Source organism: Chlorocebus sabaeus, chromosome 22, assembly GCF_047675955.1.
Source record: "Chlorocebus sabaeus isolate Y175 chromosome 22, mChlSab1.0.hap1, whole genome shotgun sequence".
Taxonomy (NCBI): Eukaryota; Metazoa; Chordata; class Mammalia; order Primates; family Cercopithecidae; genus Chlorocebus; species Chlorocebus sabaeus.
Window position 1 is genome coordinate 98,393,434 of NC_132925.1, and position 13,095 is coordinate 98,406,528.

Sequence of the window (13,095 nt, forward strand, 5' to 3'; positions counted from 1 at the left end):
ACTCTTATATATTTATTTATTTGCAGCTCTGATTGGATAATTTCAGATGTTCTATCTTCGAGTTCACTGATTTTTCAATGTAAGGGAGCCTGATGTTGAAGCTTCCTGTTTGCATTTTTCAGTTCAGTATTGTCTCTAGTATTTCTGTTTATAAAATTTGACCGTTTCTTTAGGGTCTGTTGTTGGAGCTTTGCTAGTTTCTTTTGGAGATATCATGATTTCCTGATTCTTTGTAATTCTTGTGTTCTTGCATTGGTGTTTGTGCGGTTGAGGAGATAGCCATCTTTTTAGGCTTTTAAGGTGTTTTCCTTTTTTGGCAGGGATAGACCTTCACTCTTTTTTTTTTTTTTTTTTTTTTTTTTTTTGAGACGGAGTCTGGCTCTGTCACCCAGGCTGGGGTGCAGTGGCCGGATCTCAGCTCACTGCAAGCTCCGCCTCCTGGGTTTATGCCATTCTCGTGCCTCAGCCTCCGGAGTAGCTGGGACTACAGGCGCCCGCCACCTTGCCCGGCTAGTTTTTTGTATTTTTTAGTAGAGATGGGGTTTCACCGTGTTCGCCAGGATGGTCTCGATCTCCTGACCTCGTGATCCACCCATCTCGGCCTCCCAAAGTGCTGGGATTACAGGCTTGAGCCACCGCGCCCGGCCCAGACCTTCACTCTTTCGTTTAGCTTTTATTGTAGATGGACCAGCTTTGATGGCCATGGTCAGGAAAGGAAGAGCTTGTTTTGGGTTCTCTAGATGGCTGGGCTGCTGCCTTTGCTCTCAATTTTGATGAGGCAGCTGGCTGGGCTCTTCTATCTGGTGAGACCACTGGTTGATCTCTGGCAATACAGTTGGTCTATCATTGAGCTGGGCCACAGGAGTATATTCTCTGGCCAGATAGTTTTACTATTTGAGTTCATAGTTGAACAAGGTTGCCTGAGAGGGGGCTATGATCAGGTTGCTGATTGGAATGGCTGGGAGCATCTGCTATGCTCATTAAAAATGCACAGTTGATGTTTGTCTCTCTGTCTAGGCAGGCTCTTAAGGTGAGCTTTGAAGCTTGACTGAGTGCTATTTAAACTCCTGGGTGTGTCAAATAGAGCCTCTGCTCTTTGTAGAAATTTGCTGTGATGATTGTCTCGCTCCCTGGATGTGAGGCTTTGGGGCAAGGTATGAGGCTGGTCCTGGAGGCTGACTGTGTAGGAATTTAAGCTGGGTAGAACTTTTGATCACTTTTGGAGTGACTAGCTGAGCTTTTCAAGTTGGATGGGCTGTTAGCTAGTACCACTGATTGGGCACTGCTGCTGACAGGTACACAAAGCTAACACCATATCTATGTCCTGGTTGCTTTGTACTATACCTCCTTTCTTTGTTTCTACCTAATCCCAGTTGGTCTAGTGGTACCATTTTCCCCTGTGTTCTCCATGAGGATAGGAGTGGGCTTTCTGGAAAGTGCTACAGGATGCTAGAGAAGATGGTTGTCCACCTCTGATTCTCTTTTCCCTCTGTAGAAACCCCAGTCCCTGGAGAATCCTCTCTTTGTGGCACTATGCTAACCTGTGGGAGGAGGAAGGGTGGTATAGTCAAAATAAGACCCTTTATCTTACCTTTTCATGTGGAAAAGGTCCATAAACCACCCAGGTGACTCAGGCTTATTCCCAATTTTGGAAGATTTCACCAAAGTGTTCATATCTTTGGATAGTTGCTGATAGAACTTTCTGTGGAACATGGGGAAACCTAAGACCTCCTATTCTATTTTGCCGACATCCAACTGGACATTCTTGACACCCATTTTCTTTTTAATTCTAGTTATTCCTTGATATCCATTACTTTACATTGTCATGATTCCTACTCTATTATATTAGCACCTTTGCCTTCATTTCCTCTGTAGATCCTTGCCTCTGTTTGGGACTTACTCAACCCTCAGTCTTTGACTCTGTTTCTCTCTAAATTTGACTGTCCTTTGGGGAATTTTCTGTTCTCTCTGATCATCTTTTCTTCTTTTTGTTGTTGTCTTTTAGCTTTAACTGTTACCTAGTTTTTAGGGCTTAATCTCCTTTGAACATTGGCACTTTGAATGCCCCTTTGTTATGTCAAACTCAGCATATCTTAAAAGTTAACTTACAATTACCCAGAAACTCACTTCCCCATTTCTTCTAGTGAGAGTATAGTGCCAGGAACAGAGCAAGTGCTCAGTAAATTCTATTAACCCAGTGAAGATAGCACATACTGCTTCATTTATCTTCCTGAAGCATTCGCCTAGTTTGTCCCAACCTGTTTTTTCTTAGCCCTGCATTTTTGAATTTAAGTATATATGCAGTAAAAGATACAAATCTTATATTTAGTTTTGAAAAATGTATGCACTGCTATAACCAACACCCCATCAATATATAGAACATTTCTATCACCCTAGAAAGTTCCATCTTCCCCCTCCTAGAAATAACTTCTGTTCTGACCCCAATCAATAGAGTCAAGTTTTCTTTAGAACCTTAAATAAATGTGTTCATACAACTTATTTCATAGAATTCTTTAATTTTTGGAATCTGTCTCTCAGCATTTTTTTTTTGAGATTCATCTATGTTCTCATAAAGTTCAGTGTTTGATTTTTTTAGCTGCTGAGTGATATTCCATTGTATGATTCTATCTCAGTTTGTTTAGTCTCCTGTTGATGGACACCTGGGCTATTTCTAGTTTGGGGCTTTTCTTGTTTGTTTGTGACAGAGTCGCACTCTGTCACCCAGGCTGGAGTGCAGTGGCGCAATCTCAGCTCACTACAGCCTCTGCCTCCTGGGTTCAAACGATTCTCCTGCCTCACCCTCCCGAGTCACTGGGATTATAGGCATATGCCACCACACCCAGCTAATTTTTTGTACTTTTAGTAGAGATGGGGTTTCACCATGTTTGCCAGGCTGGTCTCGAATTCCTGCCTCAAGTGATCTGCCCACCTCGGCCTCCCAAAGTGCTGGGATTACAGGTGTGAGCCATGGTGCCCTGCTGTAGTTTGGGGCTGTTTTGAATAAAGCTCTAATGAATCTTTATGTGGACATATGTGTTCATTTTACTTGGATAAATACCTTGGAGTAGGATTTCTGGATAATATGGTAAATGTATATTTAAATTTATTTAAAATAAAAATGCCAACTGTTTTTTCGTCAGTAATATATGTGAGCCCTGGTTGCTGCACATCATTACTAACATTTTGTGTTAGTTTTTTAGATTTTAATTATTTGTATCTATGTGTGGTGATATCCCATTGTGATTTTAATTTGCGTTTCCCTGATAGTGATATTGAACACTTTTCATGTACTTATTGACTGTTATACCTTTTGCGAACCGGCTCTTCACATATTTTACCCATTTTTAAAAATTGTATTGTTTGTAATTTTATCGAGTTGTGGGAATTGTTTGTATATTCTGGATACAGGATTTTGGACACAGACATACACATACACACACACACACATATATATACACATACGTATATACATGTGGAGAAAGAGAGAGAAGAATGTTTTCTCCTGTTCTTTGGCTTCCTTATTTATTTTTTAATACTATCTTTTGATTTGTGAAAGCTTTAATTTTTAATGAAGTCTAATTTTTCAATTTTTAAAAATTTTTATTATACTTTAAGTTCTAGGGTACATGCGCACAACGTGCAGGTTTGTTACATATGTATACATGTGCCATGTTGGTATGCTGCACCCATTAACTCGTCAGCATCCATCAACTTGTCATTTACATCAGGTATAACTCCCAATGCCATCCTTCCTCCCTACCCCCTCCCCACATTTGGCTCTGGTGTGTGATGTTCCCCTTCCTGTATCCAAGTGATCTCATTGTTCAATTCCCACCTATGAGTGAGAACATACGGTGTTTGGTTTTCTGTTCTTGTGATAGTTTGCTGAGAATGATGGTTTCCAGCTGCATCCATGTCCTTACAAAGGACACGAACTCATCCTTTTTTATGGCTGCATAGTATTCCATGGTGTATATGTGCCACATTTTCTTAATCCAGTCTGTCACTGATGGACATTTGGGTGGATTCCAAGTCTTTGCTATTGTGAATAATGCTGCAATAAAATACATGTGCATGTGTCTTTATAGCAGCATGATTTATAATCCTTTGGGTATATACCCAGTAATGGGATGGCTGGGTCAAATGGTGTTTCTAGTTCTAAATCCTTGAGGAATCGCCACACTGTTTTCCACAATGGTTGAACTAGTTTACAGTCCCACCAACAGTGTAAAAGTGTTCCTATTTCTCCACATCCTCTCTAGCACCTGTTGTTTCCTGACTTTTGAATGATCGCCATTCTAACTGGTGTGAGATGGTATCTCACTGTGGTTTTGATTTGCATTTCTCTGATGGCCAGTGATGATGAGCATTTTTTCATGTGTCTGTTGGCTGTATGAATGTCTTCTTTTGAGAACTGTCTGTTCATATCCTTTGCCCACTTTTTGATGGGGTTGTTTGTTTTTTTCTTGTAAATTTGTTTGAGTTCTTTGTAGGTTCTGGATATTAGCCCTTTGTCAGATGAGTAGATTGCAAAAATTTTCTCCCATTCTGTAGGTTTCCTGTTCACTCTGATGGTAGTTTCTTTTGCTGTGCAGAAGCTCTTTAGTTTAATGAGATCCCATTTGTCAATTTTGGCTTTTGTTGCTGTTGCTTTTGGTGTTTTAGACATGAAGTCCTTGCCCATGCCTATGTCCTGAATGGTATTACCTAGGTTTTCTTCTAGGGTTTTTGTGGCATTAGGTCTAACATTTAAGTCTGTAATCCATCTTGAATTAATTTTCGTATAAGGAGTAAGGAAAGGATCCAGTTTCAGCTTTCTACTTATGGCTAGCCAATTTTCCCAGCACCATTTATTAAATAGGGAATCCTTTCCCCATTTCTTGTTTTTGTCAGGTTTGTCAAAGATCAGATGGCTGTAGATGTGTGGTATTATTTCTGAGGGCTCTGTTCTGTTCCATTGGTCTATATCTCTGTTTTGGTAACAGTACTGTGCTGTTTTGGTTACTGTAGCCTTGTAGTATAGTTTGAAGTCAGGTAGCGTGATGCCTCCAACTTTGTTCTTTTCACTTAGGATTGCCTTGGCAATGCGGGGTCTTTTTTGGTTCCATATGAATTTTAAAGCAGTTTTTTTCCAATTCTGTGAAGAAACTCATTGGTAGCTTGATGGGGATGGCATTGAATCTATAAATTACCTTGGGCAGTGTGGCCATTTCCACGATATTGATTCTTCCTATCCATGAGCATGGTATGTTCTTCCATTTGTTTGTGTCCTCTTTGATTTCACTGAGCAGTGGTTTGTAGTTCTCCTTGAAGAGGTCCTTTACATCCCTTGTAAGTTGGATTCCTAGGTATTGTATTCTCTTTGAAGCTATTGTGAATGGAAGTTCAGTCATGATTTGGCTCTGTTTGTCTCTTACTGGTGTAGAAGAATGCTTGTGACTTTTGCATGTTGATTTTGTATCCTGAAACTTTGCTGAAGTTGCTTATCAGCTTAAGGAGATTTTGGGCTGAGACGATGGGGTTTTCTAAATATACAATCATGTCATCTGCAAACAGGGACAATTTGACTTCTTCATTTCCTAATGAATACCCTTTATTTCTTTCTCTTGCCTGATTGCCCTAGCCAGAACTTCCAACACTATGTTGAATAGGAGTGGTGAGAGAGGGCATCCCTGTCTTGTGCCAGTTTTCAAAGGGAATGCTTCCAGTTTTTGCCCATTCAGTATGATACTGGCTGTGGGTTTGTCATAAATAGCTCTTATTATTTTGAGATATGTCCCATCAATACCGAATTTATTGAGCATTTTTAGCATGAAGGGCTGTTGAATTTTGTCAAAGGCCTTTTCTGCAACTATTGAGATAATCATGTGGTTTTTGTCTTTGGTTCTGTTTATATGCTGGATTACGTTTATTGATTTGCGAATGTTGAACCAGCCTTGCATCCCAGGGATGAAGCCCACTTGATCATGGTGGATGAGCTTTTTGATGTGCTGCTGGATCCGGTTTGCCAGTATTTTATTGAGGATTTTTGCATCGATGTTCATCAGGGATATTGGTCTAAAATTTTCTTTTTTTGTTGTGTCTCTACCAGGCTTTGATATCAGGATGATGTTGGCCTCATGAAAAGAGTTAGGGAGGATTCCCTCTTTTTCTATTGATTGGAATAGTTTCAGAAGGAATGGTACCAGCTCCTCCTTGTACCTCTGGTAGAATTCAGCTGTAAATCCGTCTGGTCCTGGACTTTTTTTGGTTGGTAGGCTATTAATTATTGCCTGAATTTCAGAGCCTGCTATTGGTCTATTCAGGGATTCAACTTCTTCCTGGTTTAATCTTGGGAGAGTGTAAGTGTCCAGGAAATTATCCATTTCTTCTAGGTTTTCTGGTTTATTTGCGTAGAGGTATTTATAGTATTTTCTGATAGTAGTTTGTATTTCTGTGGGGTCGGTGGTGATATCCCCTTTATCATTTTGTATTACGTCTATTTGATTCTTCTCTTCTTCTTTATTAGTCTTGCTAGCGGTCTATCAATTTTGTTGATCTTTTCAAAAAACCAACTCCTGGATTCATTGATTTTTTGGAGGGTTTTTTGTGTCTCTATCTCCTTCAGTTCTGCTCTGATCTGTTATTTCTTGCCTTCTGCTAGCTTTTGAATGTGTTTGCTCTTACTTCTCTAGTTCTTTTAATTGTGATGTTAGGGTGTCAATTTTAGATCTCTCCTGCTTTCTCTTGTGGGCATTTAGTGCTATAAATTTCCCTCTACACACTGCCTTTTAAATGTGTCCCAGAGATTCTAGTATGTTGTATCTTTGTTCTCATTGGTTTCAAAGAACATCTTTATTTCTGCCTTCATTTTGTTATGTACCCAGTAGTCATTCAGGAGCAGGTTGTTCAGTTTCCATGTAGTTGAGTGGTTTTGATTGAGTTTCTTAGTGCTAAGTTCTAGTTTGATTGTACTGTGGTCTGAGAGACAGTTTGTTATAATTTCTGTTATTTTACATTTACTGAGAAGTGCTTTACTTCCAACTATGTGGTCAATTTTGGAATAAGTGTGATATGGTGCTGAGAGGAATGTATATTCTGTTGATTTGGGGTGGAGAGTTCTGTAGATGTCTCTTAGGCCCACTTGGTGCAGAGTTGAGTTTAATTCCTGGATATCCTTGTTAACTTTGTCTCGTTGATCTGTCTAATGTTGACAGTGGGGTGTTGAAGTCTCCCATTATTATTGTATGGGAGTCTTAGTCTATGTAAATCTCTAGGGACTTGCTTTATGAATCTGGATGCTCCTGTACTGGGTGCATATATATTTAGGATAGTTAGCTCTTCCTGTTGAATTTATATAAATTCTTCCCTTTACCTTTATATAATGGCCTTCTTTGTCTCTTTTGATCTTTGATGGTTTAAAGTCTGTTTTATCAGAGGCTAGGATTGCAACCCCTGCTTTTTTTTGCTTTCCATTTGCTTGGTAGATCTTCCTCCATCCGTTTATTTTGAGCCTATGTGTGTCTCTGCCTGTGAGATGGATCTCCTGAATACAGCAAACTGATGGATCTTGACTCTTTATCCAATTTGCCAGTCTGTATCTAATTCATCCATTTTTTAAAGACCAGGTATTTTGTGATCCTCAGAAATCTTGCCTACCTCCTAGTTGCAAAATCTTGTCTTATATTTTCTCCTAGATCCTTTATAATTTTAGCTTGTATGTTTAGATCTATCATTCATCTGAAATTAGGTTTTGTATATTGTGTGAGGTAATGGTCAAGGATCTCTCTTTTTCCCCCCATTTGGATACTTAGTTTTTCCTTACCCTTTTGTTGAAAAGGATTTTTTTCTAAAGAATTCCTTGTTGAAATTCATTTGACCATATAATTGTGGGTCTGTTTCTGGACTCTGGCATTAGAAATATCTGCATGAACTCTTTTTTCTTAAAGAGATAGATATTTTCTATCTCTGTTTACTGAATCAGTGACTCAGTACCAGTGAACACCCTGAGTGCTCAGACCATGGTCTCTAAGTACAAATTATCATTGAACGAAACCAGGGCTCCTTGTAGAAGCATCTAATGCCCAGTCAGAGGCAGGAATTCTATAATATGAACTCAGGGCACATTATTATAGCAGAAGCAAGGATACTTTCAAGGAGCTTTTCGTGGCCAAAGGTAGAACATATTGAGCATACAAATGAATAGTGACTGAAATCAATTAAAACCCATACTATATATTATTTTGAAATCCAGTATATTCACAATGATGCTACAAAATGAATGCATTAGTAACTTTTGGTAGTTTCTGTCTTCCTCTACCTTTCCCACTTCACACCTTGTTTATCTTTGGTAGTTGCTAACACTCCAAAATCATTGTTCTGAAAGTGGTAAATGACAGGAAAGAATAAACATTTATCTTGCCTTTCCTTTTCAAAATAACAACCCTTGAATCCATGGATCAGTTTTAGTATCACTAAGACAAATGGTGTATCTTTCCGAATAAGATGCAACAGGAAATCCAAAGAACCCAGCCCCAGATATTATTGCCAAAGGAATGGAACCTGAATTAAATCAAGTCTCTAGGTGCAATTACCAATTTACAGGACATGTAGGGATATAGGAACAATTCCATGAGAAAATCTACAAGAAAACTGTTTTAATTTATCTGACAAATAAGTGGCATAAAAAATTGTAAGTAGAGGAAGGGCTTTTAGACATTAAAGGAGACTTAAGGTCCATGACCAAATGGAATTTGCAGAGCTGCTTTGCATCTGATTCATAGAAACTAATTGTAAAAAGATAGTTTGGAGACAGTTGAGGAGTATATTAAAAATACATTAATTTTTAAAAGTCGCAATGGTATTATAGTTAAAAACGAGTCTTTATCTGTTATACTATACAGAAATATTTACAGGAGAAATAAGATTTTTTCTGGTATTTGCTTTAAAATGCTTTTGAAAAGACAGATAAAATAGACACAATATTGATATTGTTGAAAAGGGTGATGAAGGTTCATTTTGCTGACCTGTCTCATGACTTTGTTTTCATAATAAAAAATTTAAACATGAAAAACATGCATTTTGACCCTGAAGTGAAAGTTCTGGCTATGAAGAACACTGAAAATATGCCTGAGATCAGCTTCTTAAAATCATATTAATGGGTTTTGCTGGCGTTATCACTGTTCTGAAGAAATATTTTTATCTCATACTTCATTTCTAATCTTATCTGAGAACCTTCCCTTGAGAGCTGATGACTTCAGTGTGTAAAATCAGAGCTTGGCATTTGTTGCCTGTTTTTTACAGAGTAGACTGGAAATACTTTCTGTCCCAGCAGGCATTTGATTGCATTCATTCTTTGCACTCCTTCCTTGAAGACTGAATGAAGATCAAGAAGAACTTTGATGCCCACTAGCTGTTTACTCTGAAGTAAGCAGTATGTAGATGGGTGCTGTAGGGCCCACCTCTGCCTCCTAAAGAACCGTATCCTTCTTTGCGGCTCACAGAGCTGGACTCCACCGGTACTCACCCCTTTTACCTTTGACCGTCTATGTGACATGTCACAAAGTCATCAGGAACTCCCAAATGAAAAACCTGTTCTCTTGCAGTGTATATTTACCAAATACTATGTTTTCAAGCCCTGCTAGTCTGTCTACAGCTCACAGATGCCAAGTGCTGATTCATAGCCTGTACATGGATGATGCATTGTAACTCTAAGGAGAATGTCTGCTGGTGCAGTGCACATGCTGTAATAATTGCTTTTCTGCACTATGTATCATTGATGATATGGGTTATCAGACCTTGTCATTTGATAAGGAAATTTTGACAATAATTCATTCTACTTTCAAGTGTGTTTATTTTCAGCCTTGAAACTCAGTTTTGTTTTTGTTTTTATAAGCGTCTTAGCAGTTGTGTGAGACTTATACCTTTTTTTTTTTTTTTTTGCCACAGGAGGTATAACTTTGAATGATGTGTCTGTCATTCTATGTCACTGCCTTTAGTGACAAAATTAGTTCACTTTTGTAATCTGATAATTTTGTGATAATTTTGCATTTGTCAGGAAGACTATATTGTTTTGCTGGAAGTGACAAGGTGCACTGTGTGGAAGAGATGCCAAAACTTATCTGGCTGCGCTTAGCTGAGTTTCCATTCAGTTGATCATCTGGATTAGGGACAAGTAGATTGCAGGTCCAATAAAATATAGCTTTTAATACACATCAAACTTCCTTGCCATGCTTTTCCCCCATCTGTGTGTGTAAAATATTTATCTTAGAATGTTCACTTTTTTTTTAAGAACATCTAAATTTATGCTCTACTGGTCCCAAATTTCTCATTCATCATTTAGGTTTATAACATTATTTCATGTTGTAATTTCACTTTTGTTGTATTTCATTTTTGTGAATTCAAAGGGTAACACTATATAATAGAATAAAACTGTCAATTTAAATGTAAACAATAACACCCCAAAATGTGAAAATGTATTTATTGTAACAGACTGTTTCAAACTAAACATCAGTAAAGAGCAACCACACTGTTAATATGAGGTTTGCAGAGACAAAGGGATGGCACCTGGTAATTTCTAAATTTCAAATTTCTTATAATTAATCTTACATTTTTGGACTGCATTATTGAAACCACCCAGTTGCTAGACAGACCAGACCACTGGGTCCACTGTGGCCCTTGATCATGCACTAAAGAAAACTGCCTTCAAACAAGAATCTGGGGACAGTTGCTTTCCTTCAGTGTCAGGGAGTCCTCAGACCCTGCAAAGCCTGCCCATGTAGGATGGTGTTTCTCAAGCTGTGGTTTGGAACCTTTGCATCAAAATCACTGGGGGAACTTCTTTAACAAGTATTTTCGTAAGCCCCATCCCTGACTCCTTAGCAGACTCTCTGGGAGTGAGGCCTGGAAACCTGCATTTTAAACAACCTTCCTCAGTGAATCTGATACGAGTACAGTTAAGTATTGTGTAGGGTTTATGCAACATCGAGCCAGAATGCCTCTCTTTTTGGTTCATATGACACATTTGTGCACTTAATGATGAGGTTTTTTTCTTTTCCTTTTTTGCCCTCAGGACTTGTCAGTCACATCTGTAACCTGCTCACTGAAACCGCCACACTGTGCTTGGATGTGGACAATAAAAACAACAATGAAATGGCAGCTGCACTGCTCTTTTCCCTGCTTGATATTTTGCACAGTATGCTGACCTATACCTCCGGTATTGTACGGCTGGCTTTGCAGGTAGAGGATCTGTTTTCCTGTGTCTTGAGCAGCCCTACTCCATTTCGTGCTTCCCTTTCATTCTCTTCTTTCTTATCTTCCTCTATTGTGTCTTTACTTATTTAAAAGAATGTGTCATTCTATAGAGAGTGTCTTCCGAAGAGTCATCTTTGGGTGACCAATGTCAAGAACAGAGAATTTGATCAAAATCTTCAGGGAAAGAAGGAGAGGCCTACTACTAAGCAAAGACTTAGCAAGCATTAGCTGGGAAACCACTCCTGACCAAGGAGAGCATTTACCTTAGGCACAATCCTATTTTGGCCAAGTAGTTTGCAGCCTTTCATGTACTGAGGTGGCTCTCCAGTTCCCCCTTAGCAGGATAGGTCAGCTTTCTAGGAATAATGGATTGAGGGTTTGTGTACATACACATGCATATGTGTGTTTGTAGACACATATACATACATATGTAACTCATAAGCTCAACTTGCTTTCCCTTATAGCTGATACCATGGACTTGTGAGATGGTTTTGAGGAATAGAGGTGTATTCAGTGGCTATGGAAAAAGCCAATTAGCCATAAACTGTAACCTGTGTTTACTTAGCATCATACTGTAAGGCAGGAAGGAGATGTAGTTTTATAGAGTACTTTCCTATGCCTGTTTCATTTAATGCTCTAACCGATGGAGTCAGCTGATATTTAGATCAAGTGACAGGGCCAATGTGAATTTATTGTTATATTTAAAATCCTGATACAATTGCAAAAGATGTATATCAAATGGTAGCATCCAAGCTTGGATAGACGCAGAAGCTAAAGTTGAAACCAAACTGTTTTGATACCTTGCCAAAGTCACAGTAGCAGAGCCAAGGATGAATCCCTAGACCCCAGGATAGCCTCTGTTATTCATCATTATGATAAATGGTATCTTTTATCCACAGTTAAGCTGGTCAAGTATTTAGCTTGTCTAATGTGATTTAATAAATCCAAGATCCCCTCAACAAATATTATTAGTTACTAAGTATTTAACCCAAACTGTAAAGCCAGTAGATTAATTAAAAAGCCATGGCCTTTGAATTACCTAGCTGCTTTTATTAGCTCATTTATAAGAATTCCAAATTAACAGTAAATAATTGTTACATACTTAAATAATCCCTAATTGTGTATTTCTCCTATCTTTTCCTCTCTGTTCTAGTAAGTTTGTCTTCAGAGAATATGGTTTCTTATTTCAGTTTCCATAGTGGTAGTTTTTTGTAATTCTTTGAGATATAGTTGATAGTTACTCTTACAGGATACTTTGATGATAATCTGTAAAAGATTTTCTTGTAAATTATAGACGGAAAAAAAAAAAGGATCAGAAGTTAAAAATCTTCAGAACAATAGAAATTCTGGGTTTTCAAATGTCCATCAGTGACAGATTGGATTAAGAAAATGTGGCACATATACACCATGGAATACTATGCAGCCATAAAAAAGGATGAGTTTGTGTCCTTTGTAGGGACATGGATGCAGCTGGAAACCATCATTCTTAGCAAACTATCACAAGAACAGAAAACCAAACACCGCATGTTCTCACTCGTAGGTGGGAACTGAACAATGAGATCACTTGGACTCGGGAAGGGGAACATCACACACCGGGGCCTATCATGGGGAGGGGGGAGGGGGGAGGGATTGCATTGGGAGTTATACCTGATGTGAATGACGAGTTGATGGGTGCAGCACACCAACATGGCACAAGTATACATATGTAGCAAACCTGCACGTTGTGCACATGTACCCTACAACTTGAAGTTTAATAATAATAAATAAATTAAATAAAAAAAAATAAATAAATAAAATAAAAAAAAATAAAAATAGAAATTCTGGGTTTTACTATAAGTGATTAGGTAGATATTCAGGGATGTT

The 13,095-nt window shown here is 38.4% G+C and overlaps 1 protein-coding gene across 10 annotated transcripts in view; it reads left to right on the forward strand.

The window, feature by feature from the left end:
• ULK4 (unc-51 like kinase 4) overlaps positions 1-13,095 on the forward strand; it is a 702,682-nt gene that overhangs the window by 482,858 nt on the left and 206,729 nt on the right. For all 10 annotated transcript variants that reach the window (XR_012090659.1, XM_073010314.1, XM_073010313.1 and 7 more), the window contains one exon: positions 11,051-11,217. Coding sequence is in view for 9 of the 10 variants with exons in the window: in XM_073010314.1 (XP_072866415.1) it covers positions 11,051-11,217 (167 nt within the window). In the remaining variant the exon portion in view is untranslated. The remainder of the gene's footprint in view (positions 1-11,050; positions 11,218-13,095) is intronic.